This window comes from Meleagris gallopavo, chromosome 2 (genome assembly GCF_000146605.3).
Source record: "Meleagris gallopavo isolate NT-WF06-2002-E0010 breed Aviagen turkey brand Nicholas breeding stock chromosome 2, Turkey_5.1, whole genome shotgun sequence".
Taxonomy (NCBI): domain Eukaryota; kingdom Metazoa; phylum Chordata; class Aves; order Galliformes; family Phasianidae; genus Meleagris; species Meleagris gallopavo.
The window spans coordinates 81,529,913-81,552,485 of record NC_015012.2 but is presented as its reverse complement, the minus strand read 5'-3'; the positions used below and the strand labels follow the sequence as shown (position 1 = coordinate 81,552,485).

Sequence of the window (22,573 nt, the reverse complement as noted above, 5' to 3'; positions counted from 1 at the left end):
CCCGAGCGGCGGCCGCCCGACCGGGCTCGCCGCGCCCGCGTTGGGAAACGCTGCTGTCTGTCCGTCGGGAGCTGGAACGATAGTTTTATTTTTAACGTTTTCGTGTAGTGCCGTAAGTTGGCGGCCGAGCGCTGGGCACAGCTGCCGGGTGTTTCCTGGTGCGGCCCCGTGGGTCCGGACTGCTCAGCGGCCCTGGGAGCAGCCGGGCCGGGAGGGGGAATAACCCCGCAAAAGCCCCGCCGGAACCCCACCGCCACCCCGGCACCGTAAGCCCAGCACAGCGCTGGCGGCAGAACCTGCATGAGAAGCGAGTGCTGCAGAGCGGCTCTGCTGTGTTCCGGGAGGTTTTTAACGTTTTCCGTAGAACTTGCGTGAACACCTTATTGCGTGCTTATAGGAGCCGTTTGGAAGTTGCATAACGTAGCCGATTTGAAGATACAATTTGTGAGATTTACGGTCACATGAATGCTGTGACTACAGAGGTGTTCGGGGCCTTTGCTCCTTGCAGTGGACTTTTTTGATTGAAAAGTAAGCAAACTTTCTGTTTTAAGCCTTATCGTTTTACCAGGTGACTGGTGTAAGAGGCCTTTATGTTTTAGTGGGGTTTGCCTTAAGAATTGCAGCTGCCTTAGTGCTGAGTTACGTGTGGGTAAGGCAAGCAAAAATTCACACACTGCTTTTTGTTCATTGGGCTAATCAGTAGGAAATGCTGCTGGCGTGATCCATACTGCTCTGTTCTGCTCTTCATTACGTATCAATCCCCTGAATGTCTTATGGAGCATTTTGATTGTGGAGAAGTGCTTGGCCCTTGCTAAAGGAAAGCTGAGCTCTGCTGGAATGTAACGGCTTTTTCAGGATGAAAAAATGTTGGTTTCTGGAAGAGCAAATTAAGTATTTCAGCGTAGTTTGTGTTGTTTCATTCAACAGTTCTTTGCTGACACTGAAAATGCTGTTTTGCAGGTAGTGAGCAGTAGACCAGGCTGTAGTTGGATTTTTATATATACTCAAACAGAATGAAACAGAATCATCACCTTGCTCTGTTTCTTTGCCTGTGACAGTCGCAGTGTGAGTACCTGCATCTGACATATCAGGAATCGACTGCAGCTCTGAGCCCATGCTTTGGTGGTTGCCTCTCATTTTTCCCTCTTTAAGTAGCATAGGTCAATGCATCAGCTCTCCTTCAGTAATCAGTAAAGATTATAGTAGAACTCGTTCTTTGGTATGCTTTAAATTTGCTTGATGTGACTTACAATCCTATAAAACTGGTCATTCGCAGCAATATGTGAAACTACTGTATTAGTAAAATTGATCTGTTGTCTTCACTTTAAGCTATAGTAAGTATGAGTGGCCTGAGTAAGGTTTGATGTGTAATCGGATTGTGGTCAAGTGAATGCAGGAATCAAAGTCTCAAAACTGCGATTCTGAGAAACGTGCCAGACAACCCAGTATGTTTGTTGATTGAATCTAATTCCACTGCTGTAGAATTTAGTTCTGAGTTCAGCAAAAGCCCAACAATAACATCTTGTATTCTGTTCAGGCTGCAGAAGAAATAAGCCTCAGTGACTGTTCTGAACCCACCAAAGCCCCCATGCAGATAAGAACAGTAGTTTTGTTCCGGATCTTGTTTCTAGGACTGTCTCTTGCATTTTATACCACACAGAATAGTAAACATAGTTCCCAAGAAGAAAAGAGAGGTGAAAATCAAAATTCATGCTGCTGGATTTGCTGTCGTTGCTAGTCCATCAAGGAAGACTGAGCCTCTGCTGGACTTGATTGTTATGGTTTAAGATGTTAATACACTGTAACAGGATGTTCTGTATTTTGGTGCAAGCTCTTCTTGACAGTATTGACTATGCATGGAAGTGGCCAGGAAAGCAAATGCTGGCAGGAAGGTGAAGTGGATTGCTGTGAGTGGCAAGGTCTTGAACTACTGCAGGTAGAGAGATGTGGGAGCCCTGTCACAACTCTGATTCTTGTAGTACTGTTTCATGTTCTTGAAGGGAAGCTAAATGTCTGTGCCAGGCTGGGAGACAGGTACCCAAACGTTCATAGATGTATGCTGAGTGCTGATGCCTTTGTGTGTAGATGCTGTCCTGAAGAAATGTGAAAGTTAAGCTGTTAACAAAGGTGGATCTTAATTTGAGAATTATAATAAATTGTTGGGAATTCTTACTACTGTTGACTGTTTCAATATTTGAAGTTGTTATTGATAGAAGCTGGCGCTTCTTGTTCTTGCTTGTTAAATAATTCATCCTCTCCTTTGTGTATTCTGTCCTGAAATCTTTCTGTTCTTTTGCGTGCACTGGTCCCCAGCCACTGAAAGGTAGCCTTGGTGGGATACACTCTCTAGTTAATCAGAGTTGAAGTGTTGCATTTGCATTGTGTGGGATTTCCTCCCTCCCACTTTCCTCCTGATGGAAAAGTACAGTCTCACCAGTGCTTTATATTGCTTTCATGACAGGGAAGAGAAGTCGGATCTGTGTATCGACCAGTAATTGTTCACGATTGGTATTTATTCTGTGAGCCTGCTGCTGTATGTCAGGTACCTCTGACAGGCTGTTGGCTCAGAAAGCACGTAGCCAAAGTTTTCAAGTGGAATACAAGCATGTTCCATTTCTTTTCTGGTTAAACTATGAACATAACAGTTATTTAATCATGAATTAGTCTTAAATTCATTTTTCCCTGCTGGTGGAAAAGCTTTGAAAATGTGATCTTCTAATGAAAAGCGTGTTGGAATGTGTTATATGTGGTATATAGGAGCCTTCAACACTTTGCATCTTGCTGGTTTAAATCAGGAGGAGCAACAGACTGCATCTGATCGGTCGAATACACTAAAGCTGCTTTTTCTTTTCCCTGTGAACTTTCTACAATCGTGCTGTTTCTGAGTAGATGCCATTTCTGCAGCAAAGCCACGCGAAACAGTGTTCTGCTAACATTCATGCGCTTTATGTTTTCTCTGTCACAAGGCACGTGCTCTTTTAAGTTTAAGTATTTGTTGATTTTGGCTTACTGTAGCATTTTACTAAGCACATTTTGATGACGCTCATTCATGGCATATATCTCAAAGTATTGTGCATGGAAAGCTCTGTCATTGTAGAAGTATGAACACAGCAGCTAAATATTTATGCATTCGTTTCTAGCGAAAGCTGGTGGTATGTTGGTAACGCGGTGTAGTTGATGTTTGTAGAAGTCTGTCTTACAAATTGTCTTCCTTAGAGAACAATACGTGGAACATTTGTGGTAACACGAGTATACAACAAAGGGTATACGAGAAGAAAATCTGAAAGGGAGGAAATAGTTTGCTGTAGTTTGAGGTCAGGGAAAAGTTAGGTGAGCGAACTGTGTTTACTTCGAGCAGGAAATCTGTGACAGCACTATTCTTGGAAAGAACAGGCGGAGAAATGAGGAGCAGAGTGAAGCCTGCAAGAGTTCAATTTATAAGCAGAACAAAGATTGAAAGTGCGAAAACGGACTGAAATGGCTTGAATTCTATTCATGGATTTTCTTTAGAGTTTTTGGATTTGGGGGCATTTTCAGTGCTAAGAATCGCAATCCTTTGTTGGAAGCAAAACATGAAGTCTCCCTTATCAATATTTCTTACTAAAAATAAATGCAGAATTTCTTCCTTCCTAAGTTGCATGACTTACGGCAGGAAAATTAAAAGTAATCTTTTTCATATATATATTTTTAAAACAAAAAGTTACGCAGTTGTTAATTCTAATGTTATATAATTGTATATACATATATTCAAACATATCTATCTTTATATAAAAGCCACTAGTTTGCTAAATCTCATTTTTAAATCACCCAACTCCCTCTCCTCACCCAAATTCTTAGATTTAACTAAAAAACATTCCATAAAAAGCATTTGTCAGTTGTACAGGAAGCCTTACCTTTAACTTCTTGTTTTTCTCATCCAGCTCTGCTTACTTATAATCACAGCCTTGTTCACTTGTTTTAACTTAATGAATTTGTCACTCCAATGTTTTACTGATCGTGCTGTTGGTCTTTTGTTACCTATTGTACATACGGGATGTCAAACTAGATCAACTAATCCTGCTTTCTGGTTGTAAAATAAGTTGAACTCTCTTTTTGCTTTAGATGATTTTCTGAAGTTAGTAAAGCAAGTATTCCTCTAAGGATTTGAAGTTTTGATATCAGAATGACTCACAGTATATCTTTTATTTTCTTTCTGTTAAAGCTCATGGAAGATATGCAGTACTGCTTGCTCTCCTGCAGGTTTAAGAAGTACTTTTTGCAGAAAATGCCTTCTTCCCAGGCTGTCAGTTCAGTTGCCACTTGATTTTTCTGTGTAATGTTTGTAGATTTCCATGTAAAAAAAAAAAGTACACAACTAAGTAGTGTTGATTAGAATTGTGTCTTTCATTAGTAAAGATATTTGTATATCTAGTCATTTAAATCTAGCCTGCCTATCTGTATGAGCCCCCATCTAGCTTACCATAAATGCTTTTTCTCTTTTAAATTTTCTTGGCAACACGATATTAAATCAATGGTCAGATAATTCTAGAGCCTGAGATTTGATGTACCTCTGACCATAAATCCCTCAGCTTAGTGAAATGAGTTGTATCAAAATATGCCACAGTAGCATGGATATTTGAGGTGCCAGAACAGTGGGGCATAGGTAATAGAAAATTTGCATTTACTGCTTTTCATGTAAAATGGCAAAGAGAGAAAGCCTTACCATAGCTGAGGTCAATAGTAGACGTAACAGTGGGAGCTGGGACCTGCACCTCCAGCCTTATGCTGTCATGTCTGGCTGGGCTTTTCCTATTCAAAGCCCTTGTCACTCAGGGAGAAGCTTGGTGCCATTGGATTTAACCTGGCACTAATTTTACATTTCATGTTCTTCAGATATGATCCCTTCTGTGGAAAGGACGTTGTGATACTGTGATAGTAATTTGAATGTCAGCTCAGGCTACAAATGCTTGTTTTGAATGTTGGCTGGCGACAAGAAGTTCGGACAGGAATGTACCTGTCTTTTGACTTGAGAGATCTATGAAAGCTGGTGGAGTTTAGATTGGAAGATAAATCTGGAGTCAGGATGATAAGCTTTGAGTTTGTCCCTCTCAAGCACAGCGATGAGAGTCTGTTTGAAAACTCATAATCCGTGCATCCACAGAGTAGGGAAAACCTCTGAGGACTTGGCTCCTGGTAGTTGGGCTTCTTTTCTGTGTGTTTTTCCTTATTCTAACTGTTGCATATTTGAAAGGGGCATATAAGGAATCCAGTGATTAAAAAACGCTAGTGTGTAAATTTCTGACTGAATATGACAAGTAAATTGTAGGAAAAAAAAAGGATGAACAGAAACTGTTCAACATTACCAAAAAATGTTTACAAGGCAATGCCTTGTAATTGCTGTCACGGTTCAGGCTGATTCCAAAATCAGTTTACTGCTTTGTTTTGATGTAACCCTTCACCTCTACCCATTGAAGGTGCTGAAGGTGATCATTAAGTTGGTGTTATTTTGAACATGTTGCACCCAAGCACAGCAGTGCCATTTTGCATTTGTGTCAGTTCTTCGCACAGCTCATCAGAGTCAGCGCTATTCTGTCAGGAAGGTGACATGTGGGGAGGGAAAAGGGGCATCAAGCTATTAAGCTGTGGAGTAAGCAAAAGCAAAATTCTATAGCATTACTGTATTCATGTGTTTAACAGGCACTGCACGTAACTTCCTTTGGTACCTTAGTGGCAGGACAGTGCCAGTGCTGTGCTGGGCAGAGTGAGGCCTGAGTGCTGCGGAGGCAAGGGCGGGCCTGGTGCTCTGCCTCCGTGACAGGGAGGGGAAAAGCCCTGCTTCAGCTAAAGGTGTGCTGTCATCTGAGGCTGTCAGTACCACCAGTCAGTAATCCTGCAAGCAGAGCGTGGCTCTGAGACTCCCCAGAGAGGCGTATTTGAAGCTTCTCACGCTTCCCAGCCCTTTGTGCTTCCTTCAGGAGAGGAATATCCCCCATCTGCCCCTCAGGAGGACTCACAGGTTGTTGTTTCCTTCCATGAAGCACAAGCCTGTGGAGGAGGGATTGGAACATCCCAGGAGAAGTCAGACTTGGGTTTGTGATTAGCATCTTGAGGCTGTATCCTTTCTGGGCAGGAGGAGTACTTACATTGGCTCCTTTCTGCTTCCAACTTGCTTAGTTATTGTAAGGAAGGAGTGGAGGGCTTTTTACCTCTAAAATGACCGTGAGAAAGGCAAATCATTCTACAATTGCTGCCGTTCAAGCCTCTTTGCTTGGCTCCTTTTGATGTGAAGAGAAGTGAGCTCTGAGGGACTGCTGTCTCCCTGCTGCAGTTCTCCGTCCCTTCCCCATCAAGGGTGGTGAGAGCTATTTGTGGAGCTGTGCTTTGAAACAGGATAAGGAAGTGATCTGATGGAGCTCTGCAAAAATAGATGATTCTAAAATGGTAACTAATTCATTTTAAAATGCTGTCCCACAAGCAATGTGTTGTGGGAGTGAGATGCTGTGAAGATAGAAATGAGCACCTGGGATGGGAGCTTGTCAAGCTGCTGATGGTATTCTGGTGTAATTTCATGGAAGGAGATAGCTTGAATTCTTGCTGAGTTCTTGCTCATTTCTTCAGGATTAGGTGTTAATATTGGCCTAACTATGGACAAATCTTTCTCTTCTAAAGCAAATAAAAGAGAGCAAGGAGTGATCTTATTCAATTTGATGCTTTTTTTCTTTTCTGACTTCTATTTCTGTTGGGTATGATCTCATTCACACCAGGCTGCAGTGGTAGAAAAGAGTGATAATGTAGACTTAGAAAGGTTAGATGTGCTCCAAGTTGATGCTCTTAGATTTGGAATTGAGCAGGAGATATGTTGATGGAGATGCCATCTGAGCTTACAGGGATCAGCAGGGTTCTTCCTTACCTGGTCACTATTAAGACAAACAAGCAGCAATAAGGCATTACACTAAACTGAAATGGAGGCTGCCTCAATGTATGTCTGAAAACTAGATGTGTAGATAGTTTTAACACACGTTCTGGGGTACTTTTCCCATGACCACGTTAGCTTTGTGAGGCCAGTGCTCCCAGTGACAGTCCATCTAATTGTCCTTCAACTTTATGTTTGCATCATATAGTCAGAGCTAAATTGCATTATACTAAAAGAAAACAGATTTGAATGTAAGGCTAATGCATGCTTTGTGTACCAAAACAATTGCAGGGAGGGTCTTTGAAGAATCTGTGGTTAAAAATCATGAACAAAGAACAAAATAAAAAGCTATGACATTTCTTTAATTGGTATTGAGTAAAGGCAGTGGGCAGAATTCAAGCAGATGACAACAATGTTTATATTTTCAGAATTATAATGGTTGGGTTTTTTTGCATTTAATATCAAAGAAGCAATCTTTTAACTTGAATTTATGTGTAATAATGCTTGTCTCAATCTGCTTTGCTAAAATGGTGGGGAAACTGGAAGCCAATCTGTAACAGAAAAATTAATATCATTTTTATAGATATATTCCTGTAAAGTCAGCTCCAAGTCAGCTGACTTTGTGTTAGGTTATTAACATTATGTGTTAAAAAATAAACGAGGCTCTGATGCAGTACCGCCATCTGTCAGTGAAATAATTTCTGTCTGCTGAAAGGTCCGAGCGAAGCGCCTGTCCTTCCATCTTGGCACATCCAGCCTGTCACCACAGATGGTGTTCGTGTAGGAGCTACCAAGGATGTGGCTTTGTGACCACTGATCCTGGATCAGATTTACTGTCAGATTATGTACTGTAACTTTGATCAGGCAGGCAAACTATCACGTTTCCCAAGTTAATAGGAGTATACAATATATCATTTGTGCTGACTTAATGCCTACTGTGGGAGGAAAGACGGTAAGTATTTGGCATGAAGCCTTCCAGTAAAAATCAACCTGTCAAATCTAAACTGTATTTACTGTCTTGTCAAACTGTGACCTCGTAGTAGGTATGGGAACAATGACTTAACTCAGTTAACAGTGCTCTGTTTTATTTACAGAATTGCTACTTAAAAAATAATTCAGTGAGGATGTACCATTGGATTTCTTCTTTATTTCTCTTAAAGATCTATTTTTTTAATAATAAATTTGCTTGTGCTGGGAAGGAAGTTGCAATAAGTGACTTGAGCATTATTCTGATTCATGAAGTACTGCAGAGTAATGACAGCAACAGTCATTGCAGACATTTTAATGCCAAATTCATTTGTACGCGTGAGAGCTATTTCTTATTTCATTGCATTTCCTGGCACATGGAATTCAAAGAAGTGTTGATTTTCTTGCTTTATGAGTAGGAAAAGGAAATATGTTTTAAGTACACTGAAATATATCCTTACTAGACCCTTTATGAAGAACTTCTTCAGTTGAATAGAATCAAAATATTTTATCAAGCTTCCCTTTCCCAGTCTACTAATTCCTACACAGTACATCTTTCTTAAATTTTTGAGATTATGATATGGTGAATATATTGTTACGCAGTTTGCTATTTAAGCCAAAATAGTATAGCTTACAAATTTATTGTTGTTGTGTTGTTTTTTTTTAGCTTATTGTAAGATCATTATGTTCTTCTGATGTAAAGTTCAAAAAGACTTAATTAAATATTTGGAGTAAGCACTTAATTTTTCTTTTAGCCCCATCTTGCTCTTCTGAAAAGCTTGTTGGGAAAAAGTAGGTTGGTTGTATTAAGTGGAAATTATAAGCAAAATAAGTCCGCTCTCCTTGGCTCTTAGTGCACAATTGTGGTATAGTTGCATCATTTTTCTCACTTGGCTGATGATTGGGACCAAAGGGCTGGTTTACATGACAGCACCCATCCTGAACTGCCAGCATTTTTCATGGAAGTGCTGCATTTCACTGGATCTTGATGGCAGTCAAATTTCTGCCAGTTATTTCTTACCCTTTTAATCATTACTTTTAAAATGTGCTTTATATTCTTAGAGGAAGTCCTTGTTAAAAAGCAAATAAAGCATTCAGTTAGGTTTGTTCGTGTTCTGTTTCCTCTTTCTTTATGAATTACTGTTGGAAATTACAGCCATTGCAGTCATTGCTCAATTTCACCAAATGTGAAAGAGGAGGAAGTCTCTCAAAAGGTGATGTATAGTGTACATTGACAGCCAAAGAGGGGAGGCGCTGCAATGAATGCCCTATCTGAGAGGAAAAATACAGAAGTCAGCTGCCGTGTGGTCCGTTTTGCAGCAGCTGGCCGCTCGCACCCGATAGAGATAGGTCCGTAGTACCTGCAGGATGTGTGATCTTCTGCTTGGTCAAGGTGTCATGGCCAGATAGAGGGTTATCATATGGAGGATAGGAATGCATCTGCAGGAAAGCAGCTTGTTACTCTGCTGCTCACAGAAGTTTTCGTCTTAAACTTTTTAACGAGAAAGCTTAGAAATGCCACGTCATTTGTCAGGCAAAGTGCAGTGCTAAGGTAAAAGGGAGTAAGCCTAATAAATGTTCAAGATGAATTATTACATCGCACACGTGATCTATTAACAAGGCAGAAGAAAAGAAATAAGTGCAACATATTGATGATTTCCATGCTCAGTGGGAATAATCAAGTTGTCAGCTCAAAGTAATGAGTGTGTTGTTTTTATCAGTGTCCTGCACAGTGGGCCAGTTATCGGTTCTAAATTTGAAGAATAACGTGGGAAAATTTGATTGGTGGTTGTTTATCTAGTCCATGGTAGTGTTTTAATTGTTCTACACCAGCTTTGTTAGAAAAGATGAATCAAGCCGTGTAGTGGCTGTCTGCGAAGTAATACAGCCTCAGAGAACCTACAGAAGAGAACTGTCATAGTTGGGTTTTGCCCTGAGCCTATAATATTTGGTCAGTGTTTAACTATATTCAAGTGAGAGGAGATATTTATATTCAGATATGGAGAACTGTGCAGATTTAAAGACAGTATAATCTCCATTCAAATAAAAAATCCTTATATAAAGCAGTCTATTCTGTTGGTTCTTTCTGAGTGGTAGTTGTGTTGTCTTTTTAATATTAATTTGAATAAGGTATCCTAGAGACCTCTACTTAACGTTATGTTGGTGTTTTTTTCCCTTGTATTACAGCATGATGTTTATGCAACCCAAAAGTCAATTAGCATTTCTTAATGTACCTCTCTCACCTTCTTAATTCTGGAGGACTGGGCTCTGGTAGTAGTGCTGAGGAGCTCTGCTCATCAGCCAGGATGCTGTGATGCTGGGTGCTGCTCAGGTCCCAGAGGATTTTAAAAGAAGACAAATGAGTTCTGCTTGATGCAGAGGTCTGGGCTCTCCCTAGAGAGCCTGAAATGCAGAAGGAGAGGTGAAATGATCAAAATAAAAGGCTGGCTCTTTGCAGCACCGTGCTAAACTAATACATGCAGTGAGTTACACTTTTCAGCTTAACAGTAATTAAAACGAAGGCAGATATTAGCTTGGATACGTTTTGGCCATCTAGATAGTTGAAACACATTCCCGATCACATACAGTAACATTTGACAGCTCCTGTGCATAGTCTTGTCAAGTCTATGAGAAAAGTAAATGAAAAAATACTATTTAGGTTTACAATGAGCTTGTGCTATCTCTGCTTACTGAGATGCTCTGAAAGTAAGCATTGGGAATAGCTGTGCAGGTTGGGGTAAGATCTCTGTTTCAGCCACAATGAGTTTTAGCTGAAGGCTGCGTCCAAGAAACAGCTAAAATTGGAACTGAAGACAGTTCTCAGGTGGGGAGGACAAATCTGTGAGTCATCAGCACAGAGATAGATGGTGGTTGAGTTTGTGTTGGCAGATACTGGATCTCTGAGTATAAAGGGAGAAAAAGGTCAGGCAGAGAGATGTACAGAGCTCCTGCAGGAACTTAGAAGAAAACATTGCTTGAAGAGTAGGAGAAAACTAGAGGAAAATAAGCATTTTGTTATTCTTTCATTTGTAAGATTCTGTACTTTTGGTTTTGACTTCTACTGCGTATAAAAAACTAAATTTAAGGCTAATCTTACCTGTTCTGAGGATTTTGTACTCACTTCATCATTAAAAACAACAAAAAAAAGAGCTTCATCCTTTAAAAAGTAACCCAAACAACAAAGTATGGTGCAGTCTGTATTGTGCAGTTCAACAAATGTCAGTTTGTGCAGTTCAATAAAAGTCAGTGTCATTTTGATGCAATGTTATGCTACTGGAATTTTACCAGGGCGTTAAAGGTATTTTGTGGTGTTGAAGATGTTATGTTACACGTGACAAGCACAAGCATTTTCTATTTAAAAAAAAAATCCGGGTAATTTATTTTTTATGCTCCAGTTTCTCTATTTTCTCTGAAGCTAAAGCAAAAACAGTTTAGTTTCACAGCTTGCCTGCACAAGTTGCAGTAGGTTTTGTGTTTCTCTGAAATTCATACGGAAGGGACATGAAGTTCCTCTAAGAAAGCATAAATAAGCATCCCTTTTTCTTTGTGTCTAAAATCTGAAGGATATCAGATAGAGTGGGGAGTTTGCTCTAGGGAATTATGTTCTTAGGGCCTGTCTCCTGAATTTTAGCCAGGGTATCTTTGTCTCCTGAGTAGGAGAGGCGCAGGGTTTAGCAAGAACATTTCATCTGGCCTGTTACTGAAGGCTGTCTCCTCTACATAGCCACGTGGGGCTGTGTGGGGATGTGAGATGTGTTTGGCAACTTGGGCCAGAATCTCCTCTTGCCTCCTTGTTGTGTTGCTGGTGGTGATCTGGAATTGTCTCTGGAGACCTGGCGGGCTGCAGGGGCGCATGGGCTGTGTGGAGCCCTTTGGGAGCTTGGTAGTGAATTTCCTCAGCACACACAAAGGTGGTTTGACCAAATGTGGCAACATCAGCTTTGCCAGGGCACCAGCTTCAAGAAGCATTTTATTTTTTGGCTTCATTTTGGAAAAGTAAGTGTCAGACTGCTGCACTTGCAGAAAGCTGAAAATTGTAGTGTAGGAGGTGAGGGCAAATGGGAGAGTGTGGTGGAAGGTATGTATGTGTGTTTGTTGGAGAGAATTCATTACATGAGGACACAGGGAAGGAGAATAAAGAACATTAGTACTGAAAAGCTCCAGAGAGATTGCACTTGGTAAAACATTCTTGTTTTGATTTGTTTTTTGTTTTCTAGTTCAAGCAGTATGCTTTTGACAGCAATAGTGAAGAACTGGAAGACTGGTTAATTACTGTACTAAAATGGAGTATTTACCAGTAGAGGTAAGATATTTTTTGGATGTACCGTGGTTTTGTTTCTTAGCTTTGTCTTGCAGTTCCCAGTCCAAGAAGCAGATTAATGGCATTGTTTGACAAGCATTTCACTGAGAACAAAGCTGCTTTAGGAGGTTTCTGCACACCTCCATCTGTCTTTTCATTGCACTCAAAGGTGCCCTGATGTAGTTGCTATGAAGTATTACTAAAATGATTAATTAAAAAAAAAAAAAAAACAAACATTTTTTTTTCTTTTTGGTGGACTTTTACAATCTCATGATATTTCTTTGATCCGTTTTGTATTGTTGCCCCAGAGAAGATGAGCTTGAATAATTGAAGAAGTGATGAGTTAGTATGGGGCAGCATGGACTGGCAAGGATATGTAGGAAATTTTCTCCTTAAGAAAAGATTTGTGTAATTAAACCCTCAGGATTGTGAAGTTTTAGCCCTCAGTATTGGATCAAGTGACTACTGGAGATTTTCAGTCTCAGTGCTTTAATACTATCAGGTTTTACTATGCTGCTTTGATTGTTCATAGGTTCCAAGTAGCCACCAAGAATCGTGAAACCCTTGGATTGTTCTAACCCTGTGTGTTAGGATGTTCCTATTTGTTATCACTTCCTCTGATACTGTTTATAGCTGCATTAACCTCAGTCGTTCGTAATGTGGTTTTTCTTGATGATGGATTCTTGTTTCTTGCAAGCAAGCAGGACAGCATTCAGTTCAATACCTCAGTTTCTGAATGCTAATCATGTGCTTTAAAATACAACAACCAACTCATTAAGTATTGAAATGAATTGTGGACATGTAACGTTATTGATGTTAAGGCAAAGTTAGCTGTAAATTTAAATAAAATGTACAAAGAAATACCTCTGTGCATGTTTTAACTTCTTAAGTTGGATTTTTTTGTGATTTGCAAACAAAAGTCAAAGACAGCTTTTCCAAGTTTGAGTTTCCCCTTTAAAATGAGTTGTTGAGTTTATAACAGAAAATGTTATGCAGCAGTTACGGTTCAGAAAACTCTGTTTTCCTTTGCGCTGTTATGAAAGACTGACAGAAAGTCATGATGGGGTTTCTGTCAAGCCAGGACACTGAATGCTTCCCTTCACCCTGATAAAAGAGCTCATGGAACAAGCCGATGTGCAGCAAAGAAAAAAACCATCCTCAGAGGTCAGCTGGCAGACTGCAGTCCCAGATGCTTGCAGTGACATGCAGTATTGCTTTCTGGCGCACATTTTTGTGAATTGTGGCTGAGTAGTTCTTGTTGGTTTAGCAATTGACACTGACACAAGGCAAGGATGCCACTTTCCCAAATACAGTTGGTAGCTGGGCAAGTACTTTGTTACTGCTTTGAAACGTGATGCTGTGTGGTTGCTCGGCCCTGTGTTCATGTCTGCAAAGGCGCCCTGCCCAAGCAATCTTAGTGAGCTGGTTGGGGATGCTGAGTTAGCTCAACAGAGCGGGGAGAGAGTGGTCCCAGCCAGAGCCATATTAGACAGAACAATATTAGACAGAAATGTTACAGGTTTGCTGGACAGTCCTTTTGGCAGTGATGAGAAAGCTAGGGAGTGCTTTTTGTTGCTGAATAACTCATTCATAAAATGGACCTTCGAATTTGTGTAGAGTTTCCTGCCTGGTGACAAACCCTGAAGCATTTGGGAGTGACTGTTTGGCTAGCAACTCCTGCAGAAGCAGTTTTCCCTCCTCTTAGAGGGAGCCAAGCTGTTCAGGGACTAAGGACAGTGCCATTAGTGCTGGGGAATCTGAGATGGGATGACGTGATGTCTTCATCCCATGGAAAAGTAGTCCATTTCATCAAAATGCAGACTGGCTCAGACAGCTCTGTGGCATCCTTTGTCCTCCTGAGCCATTTCTCTTTTTTTCTTTTTTTCTTTTTTTTTTTTTTAGGGATTTTTAAGTGAGGTCCTTTCTGAGGTATTATACAGGTATGATACAGTATCATACACGTTACATACACTTCCCACTGGGACTGTTGCTCAGGGTCACAGCAGTTCCATGATCAGCTCAGTGACAGCTCAGATTCCATTTGCAGAAGACTGTTGTAGATGAGACACATGGTAACGTGGTATGGCAACCCCAGAGAATTAGTGTGTCTGAGAAGAAATATGGCTTCCTCGTTCTAGCTTTGAAGGCCATTGAGGACATCTCAATCCTGTAGCCAAAGCAGTGGAAGAAGAAATTGTTGCCAAGTAGTCTAGGTTATCAGTTACAATCCTTTCACTGCAGACAATCTTTAGGCATCATCCAGCAAATCTATCAAAATCCCTTGATCTAAATGTGCATTACAACACAGGATTTTTAAACAAGATGTGTTAGTTGTGTCATATAGTTCATGGGTGTCTAACCTTTCGGCTTGCCTGGTCCACATTGTGTGAACAGGAATTGTCTTGGGCCACATATACAAAATATGCTCCGAAAGTAATACCTCCTATATATTTCCACAGAAACTGCAACTGATACAAAGAGCACGATAACACTATTCAATAGAGCAAAAGCTCAGCTGCAAAACACTTTTTCAACATAGTCATCACCATTAGCTATGCATTTTCTGCAGCGATGAATAGGAGCCTGCATGCTGCACTTGTGAAAATCTGTGCCATTGGAGATGATCCACTGTTGCCACTGCTGAAATGCCTCACGCATTGCCTCACTGTGCTCACATCTGCTGTTTGGTCTCCATCAGCATTCAGCAAAAATCAATAAATGTCAATGGATGCCAGTTTTTGCACATGGAAGAGTTCAGTGACACACCTTGCCTTCATATGCACTTCCATGTCAGGTGCCATATTTGTCACACTGCCCCTCTGCTGCCATCTGTCACACAACAACAACCTGGAATGGAATATTGTCAGGAAAGTTCAATATCTACTGCCATACCACCAACATTCACCTCTGGCTTCAGGAGCCAAAGTCATAAGACAGGAAGCATTACTTTCAAAGCAGCCCTCATAAGATAGATAATAAAGTTCATGCATATAAGTAACAAAGCTCACGAAGATTTTTTTAACTTTATTATTTTTTATTAAAAGAAAAAAGAGCAACAAAAACATAAAGCTAGCGGGAAATGTGATCCTGTTGTTGTGAAACTAATGCATCAAGCTGGTTTGATGGCTGTGGTTGTAATTCTTAGTGAGCTCTTGAGATTTGTGATGAAATTTTGTTCCTCCTTTACTTCATCCTCAACAATAGCTGTTCACAAATGTATGTACTGCCAAAAAGTGATGACATGAATAAGGTGTGATTGTGAAGGGAGAAATGTTTTTCTCTGGCGTGATGGGGCTTATAAAAGTGAAGGGACGTGGTCAGATTTTTGAGTAGAATGTCTGATTGCAGCTCTATGCACTCCATTTGAAAATTCCCAGGTAATGTATTTATTTCGACTGAAAATGGAGTTACAGATACACCCAGGGCAGGGCGCACAGGGCAGGGGCCCAGCCACATTGCTGGCTGTGTTGGGCTGCATGCAGCCTGCCAGCAGGGCATCTCTGATCTACATGCTGTAGTTCTGATCTGGCACGAAGGGTTCTTGATATGCATTCTTCCTATTGTTACAATTCAGTATCAGAAGCAAAATTCCTCTTTCCCTATTCTCTGCTACATCAGTAGTACTAAGCTACTGTTTCTTTGTTCATAGTGAAGTGTATGCAGAGTCCTTGAACAGGTTGTTAAAACAAGGTTAGAATTTGCTTGTTTATTGTTAAAAATCTAAACCTGTGCTGTGGTGCTTGAAACCAGCTCCTCTAGAGAAAGTACAGCAAGGTAAATCTTACCGTGTGTCAGAGGCCAAGACAATTTGGTTGGTAGGTAGCCCCCTCAGGTAACTTGCTTTCAAGCGACTGTTCTGCTTTGGCTGACTTTTCTTTGCCAGCTACTCTGTTTTCAGTCTCAATAGTACCACCTGCTGCCTCACAGACTCCCACCTGCTTGTTTAAGCTTGCATAGCAGAAACAGAAAAATGCCATAACCTATTCAAGCTCAGACCAGGTCAGGTATTAGGTTTACTGCTTCTGTGCTTGAGCCAGAAGGACGACTAATATGTGTGATGGATTGCCCATTTTGGTTTTTGTTTGTTTATTTCTCAAACCTGGCAGTGCTTGCAGGAACTAGGAAGATTGAAGACAGATGTTTGCAGAAAAGGTAGTCTGTTTTATTAATCCACTTGATATTGTTGAAGGAAAAACAGCAGAACTCATCAAAGTCTGTAGGATTTTAATTTAAGTATCAGCAGGCAATTGTAAATTAGCAGTATGGTGCCAGTCTGTGGCTGCAAAAAGGACAATGAGAATTAATGCTTTACTACTAAGAAAGATTGACTGAGAATGGGCGTGTTGCCCACCTTAACTCCTGCCTCTCCTCTCCAATCTTCCCCTTAAAAGTCCTACAGCTCCTGTCAGGCCTTACAACTTCAATTTGAGCACATTGTAATTCAGCTATCCCTATCCTCATATCAGACATGAGGTAGTGCTACTTGCTTGGCCATTCTGCTTCAGTAAGGGCTGGAAGGAGATCATGCTCTTCGTCTCCTTCATGGCAGTGTTTTTTCTTCTCTCCAGCCAGTTACCAGAGTAGAGCTGCAGTACATAACTATCAGTAAGTTCCAGGGCTGTGTTATGCTAATCATATTGTGATACTTCTTTGATAATATTTGATTCCTCCACAGCAAAGATACAAGTTACTTTGGGCAGGATTTGGCATATCCATTGTTCGTGTTTACCACAGGAAACGTATATTTAAGGAAACTATGAAACTGTATAACAGCATTTTCATTTTATAAGGACCAGCTAGATATTGTTCAATGCATATCTTTTTAAAAAATTGTTTTCTGTTTGTTTTCAGTAACTAAGGTGCTGACAAGTTTTGACATCTTCATCCTCATAAACATGAGTGAAGTTCAGGCTATGGTAGAATTCTCCGTGGAGCTCCACAAATTCTTCAATGTGGATTTGTTTCAAAGAGGGTAGGTAGTGCATTGTTTCACACTTCACTGTGGTGTATGGCTGATGTTGGAAAGTCCATAATGTGTTGTGTCATGTAGAGTTGCTTCACATGTTATTGACTGTTTTGTAGTGATTTTAAAGTTATTTATCCTTTGTTGGAAAGGCATATACTTGCCAGGAAGTGAAATGTTTGAGTAATTTGACTGAAAACTTAAGCTGTAAAGAAGTACTTATTGTCTGATTGGACAAGAAGGAAGTTCTGTTGTTCTTTTAGAGAGTAGATGATATCCTTACCCAGACTTTTACCCTTTCATATCTTAGTTGCTGTAATCCCTTTTGCTTGAAATATGATAGGCTTTTCCTCTTGAATCCTGCCCCTATCAGCTTATTAGTTTATCAATTTGGCATTAGAGAACTTCACTAGCTTCTGTTGTCCTCGCTGTGCTGTGCCTCCACAGAACTGGGAAGGAGACCTGGAGTAAGAGTCAAGAGATGGCTTTGTAAAGAGAGCTTACCTTTCTCTAAATTTGACCTGAAGTTGGTACTGACAAGTGATAAGCTGTTATGTTCACTATCATTTGCGGTCACACCAGCAAACTGGCTGCATCTATCTTTTGGGAGAAATTGTAATTTCAGTCTTCATTGGAAGAGGAGGATTAAGGAAAGCTTAAGAGGTCTGAGAGAATACTGAGAATATTCTAAGTACTTTGACGAGAAAAAGTATAGTTGCTTGAACTGTGTCCTTTTTTTTCCCCCTGAAATTAGCAGAGAGGGAGGGGTTAGAATATGGCAACATGTTAATTTTAATAGAGAAGAGCCTAAAGGAAAGGAAGTCTTTAGCTTATCTTCACCCTCTGATCCTAATGATCCCTCAACAAGGTAGTTAGGAAGCAAAACACTGCATTTTAATTACGGTGCTCAACTTGGCATGTTTCTTTTAAGCTTGCTCTTTATAACACAGTACATTAACAGAGCAAGCTGAGAGAAGTAGAATGCTGACATGAGAAAAATGACAAGTAGATACTGAGTCTCTGGTTTCAGCCTTCAACTTCGGGCATGTTTTCTTAGAAAGCAGTGTTAGGAAGGAGAGGGAGCTGCACTGCCAGAATAAGTCCCATGTCTGTGGGGATATTTTGGTGGTTAGCTTTTCCTAAAAGTTGCACTGCAGCTGTAAGTAGTAGTTAAAGAATAATTTAAGTTCTTCTTATCTAATACAGCTATCTCATTATATAATATTTTCTCATAGATCTGCATCAATTACTTAAAAGTGAGTTTGCTCCAGGTTGCTCTTTTGGTTCATTTTAATCTGTTGCTACATTCAGATAAGGCTTCACATAATTTTCCTTTTTAGATTAGTGTGATGTGATCATGGGAGTTTTTGTCCAAACAGTGTTTGATATGTGAGTATTATGTGACAAAATGAGTAAAAGAAATTTAATTGGCTGGGAGCTGTGAGATTGAAGATCTGAGATAGCAAGGCCCTTATGTCATTTCATAAAGGTTCCAGTTAGATTAGGATTTTGTAGTGCTGTCCTTTTATAAATAAAATGGGAAACATACTGCAGTTTGAGTGAGGTATGAACTGGGGAACAGTGTAATGAGTTGGGTAGAAAACTGTTTGGGTGACCATACCCCAAGTGTTGTGGTCAAGTGGTGCAAAGTCCAACCCACAGTTAATGGCTAATAGCATCACTCACAGGTTGAGACTGGATCAATATTGTGTAGAGTTTGATTAACAGCCTGGATGATGAAACATTGTGCCTTCTCAGCAAGTTTTTGAATGATAACAAACTGCAGGGAGAGGTAAGATAGAGCAGAGAATAAAACTTCTCTTTGAAAGGACCTGGACAAACTGGAGAAACGGGCTGAGAGGAACCTCGCTGTGTTAAAGGCAAATGCAGAGTCATACAGATGGGGGCAGATAACCCCAGGTAGCAGTGCAGGCTGGGGGCTAACTGGCTACAAGACAGCTTTGCAGAAAAGCACACCTAGGGCCTGCTGGGCAGTGAATTGAGCACACGAGCCAAAAGAATGCTCTTATGGGTCCCTTCCAGCTTGGGGTATTCTATGAGTTTGTGATTCCATGCTCATATTTATTGTGATTTAAAGTCCCCTTATTTTCTGATGCTTGAGAGTGGCAGCCACTCGCAAATGATGCATGTTTTAAACATGGAGAAGAAACGTACATGCCACAGAACTCTCTTAAGGATTCTGAGACTTTGTGAATGGCAAACCTGGGGCCCATTTTCTGCAGCAGTTGTCCTGCCTAACTACTGGCTTTGCCCTAAATTAGAGATGCATTTGCCTGAGAAAGAAACAGGAACTATGGGCTCACTTTGGATGGATTGATCACTCTTTTTATCCTGTTTGTACCCAACTGCCTGCTTGCATCCCGCCTTTATTTCAATTATGAATTCTTTTGGGGTGAAGGACCAAATATAACATAATAATATAACATCTTTCATAGTCTGGTATATAATGCAAACTGGTAAATTTCCCTGAATTACTTCATTTAATTTTCATTTGACTTTGATATATGTTATGTTCTCCTACTTTGAAGGCTGTCGTTTTGACCTTGTCAGCCTTCTGACTCCTCTCTCATCGCAGCATCAAGCACTCTGGGAAAGCAAGGTCTCCATCTTTCCTGTGTTACGCTGCCTGACTCCTATTAGCAGCGTAGCCTTGGTACCAGGCTGCATTTCCCACTTCTCAGTTTTCAAACCAGGATATTAATTTTTCCATACTGGTTTTCCACTTCGAAAAATCTGCAACAGAGATGCTCAATACATTTATATTGTTGAAAAATGAAAAGTCTCGTACTTTTTAAACTATTAGATATACAGGATATAGAGGGTTTTTCTGAAAGAAGTCTTTTTTTTTTCTGTCCTGCCCGTGTCTTCACACAAAAGCTATTTCCTCAAATCATTTTTGAAACACTGACAGTTTCCGTGTCTGTCATTGCACAGCCCTGTTTATATTTCCGTGTTGTCTCTTTTCCTGTAAGCCCTTTAGCGTAAGGACTCTGTCCATTCGCACAACAGGTAGCTAGTTAACTAGGCTTAATACAGGAAGGCCTATTCTCCCTATTTTTCATAATCATTAATAATTGCTTTTTCAAATATGAATTGGAAAATGTAATGGACAAGAGGAACTCAGCTGATGGTTTGTAGTTTAGCACAGCACAGGTGTTGCTGTGAGATCTGCTTTGAAAACAGCATTAGTCTAGATTTTCTATGCCTGTATGCAATCTTATTTTGTCTAACCATTTTTTTATTTTGTCTGTAATAGTGCACACAACTAGCTAGATATGCATTTAGACTTTTCAATACTAAAGTCTCTATGTGTCTGATTTATCTTTTTTTTTTTTTTTAAGGTAAGAGTTTCTTTTGTGTAGTCCAATATCACAGAAATGTGAAAACACTTCTTGGAAGCTATTGGGAAATTAACCTTATGTTATTGTTCTGTGCCATAGATGCATGTTTTGTCCCTGTGCAGAGAGTTACAAATGTATCTCAGCAGCATTGACATTTTATACTTCCATCTGTCTTGTTGTGCATAATGTAGCATAAAAGAAAATACACTGAATCAGAGTATGAATTTTAATGACTCTTACTATGATTACACGGTAATTTAATAAGAAATCAGGCAACAAATGAAAGCTTATTTTGTTTTGTTTTCTCTGGGTCCAGTGAGTTATCAACATTAATTTTATAATGTGTTAACATTAAGTTAGCATTTTTAGCCCTGGCTGAATCAGGAGATGGACAGTTTCTGTTCCTAAATAAAGAAGCAGCTTCTGCAAATGGTTTGTGTATTGGCATATGGTCAAATAGCAAGCAGTTGGGGTACATAGCATGTTCAGACAGACCTGTTTGGTTTTGTTTGGAATTCATAAAGCCCAGTCAAACTTCTACTTTCAAAATGCATTCCTGTATGACACAGACTCTAGGAAATAAGTGCTCTGAGTCCTCTTCTGACATGTAGCAGCAGATCTGAAGCATCGTACTGTGATCTTTACTTAACGTCATACGATCTTTTCAAAGGGAGAAGAAAACTGTCAGATTGGTCTAGTAGCTGCAAGATGAGCTCTGTTCTACAGCTTATGATTTTCCAGTAATACAAATAGCAGTAATGCAGGTTCAAAATTTAGCAGGCCAGGCTGTAAAAGCAGGGAATTGTCTGTCTAGGAAAAAAGTGCAGATACTTCTCTTTCTTACTACTTCTCTTAGCTTTTTTTAAGTGGATCAATTTCTGCTTCTAGTTCAGTGGTGGTCGCACACACAGGTCCTTCTTCCTCTGAGGCAAGAACAGGCAAAACTGGGAATGAGCAATCAGAAGTCATATGTTAAGTTGGTAATGCTTCAGATGTTAGAAGTTGGTATGATCAAATACCCCAATAGGTCTTCTGACGGAGGATGCCTGAGAGGACAAAGATGTGATGTGGTCAAAAGAGCAATGGCTGTTTGAAGTGCCAAATGATGGTACTTCAGAATCTTGCCTTTTCAAAAGGAAAAGCCCTATGTTTGTTGAGAATAGCAGTTGGAAAAGTAAGTGTAAAATTGAGCACTGCTTCCTTTGAGTTAGCTGAGAAATTAAGGTTTTTGATCTATGCTCTGCCTTAGCTATATGAATGGAACTTAAGACACTGGGAGGTTGTACCACTGTTTTTAGATACCTGAGTAAAATATCTGTGTTAGGATACACAGATTCTGGCCACACAGGGAAGCTTGCTGAGTAGTTGTTTAAAGCTACTGTAGATTGGGTTTCTACTCAGACTTGGAGAATCTTATCTTTTTATTCCGCTCCATGCATTAATTCCTAGAGGACTTGCCTTGCTCTTAAGAAACTAAATCAGATGACTACAGCTCTTGGTTTTAGATACATCTTCTGACATATCTAAATATAATGGTACGAGTGCTTACTTCTTCAGTCATTATTCCTGGGTACATAACAAATTGTTGGTAATTGCAGCTGTACTGAAGGGTTTCTTTACAAAAACTTAACATTGTCCAGCACTCCCTCAGCCAGTATACTTTCAAAAATATGCCTCAGTGTTTGATAAATGTTCCTGGGTATTCATTGTATATTCTAGACTTCTCAGGTATTGGCTATGGATTTCAAATAACCTGGATTTTATTCAGACCTTAGCTCCTACACCTATGTAGTCCTTCTGGAAGGAAACGACATCCCAACATTCAAAGTTCATTATTTTGAATGAGTCAGATGTACTTTACAGATACTGAATTTGGCAAAACTTACTTTTCAAGAATAAAATAACAAGTGTTTAGATGTGTCCTTTTTGCCATCTTGCTGAAGCCTGCTGGAATACTGCCTTAGGTATAGCTATTTCGTGTGACAAGAACATTAAATGTAATTGTGGTATGGATTAAGTCATATGTTTTCCTTTAAGGACTGTACTTGGAGGCCTGTGTAATTGCTTCTTTCTTTACATTATCAAAGAAA

At 40.0% G+C, this 22,573-nt stretch overlaps 1 protein-coding gene across 1 annotated transcript in view; it reads left to right on the top strand.

Annotated features, from left to right (window-relative positions):
- Positions 1–149: 149 nt before the first annotated feature.
- The window catches only part of FAM135A (family with sequence similarity 135 member A), an 81,476-nt gene continuing 59,052 nt past the window's right edge, over positions 150–22,573 (top strand). The window contains 3 exon segments of the mRNA XM_010707757.3: positions 150–528; positions 12,076–12,161; positions 17,010–17,130. Of these exon segments, the coding sequence (XP_010706059.1) occupies positions 17,054–17,130 (77 nt within the window). The 5' untranslated portion in view covers positions 150–528; positions 12,076–12,161; positions 17,010–17,053.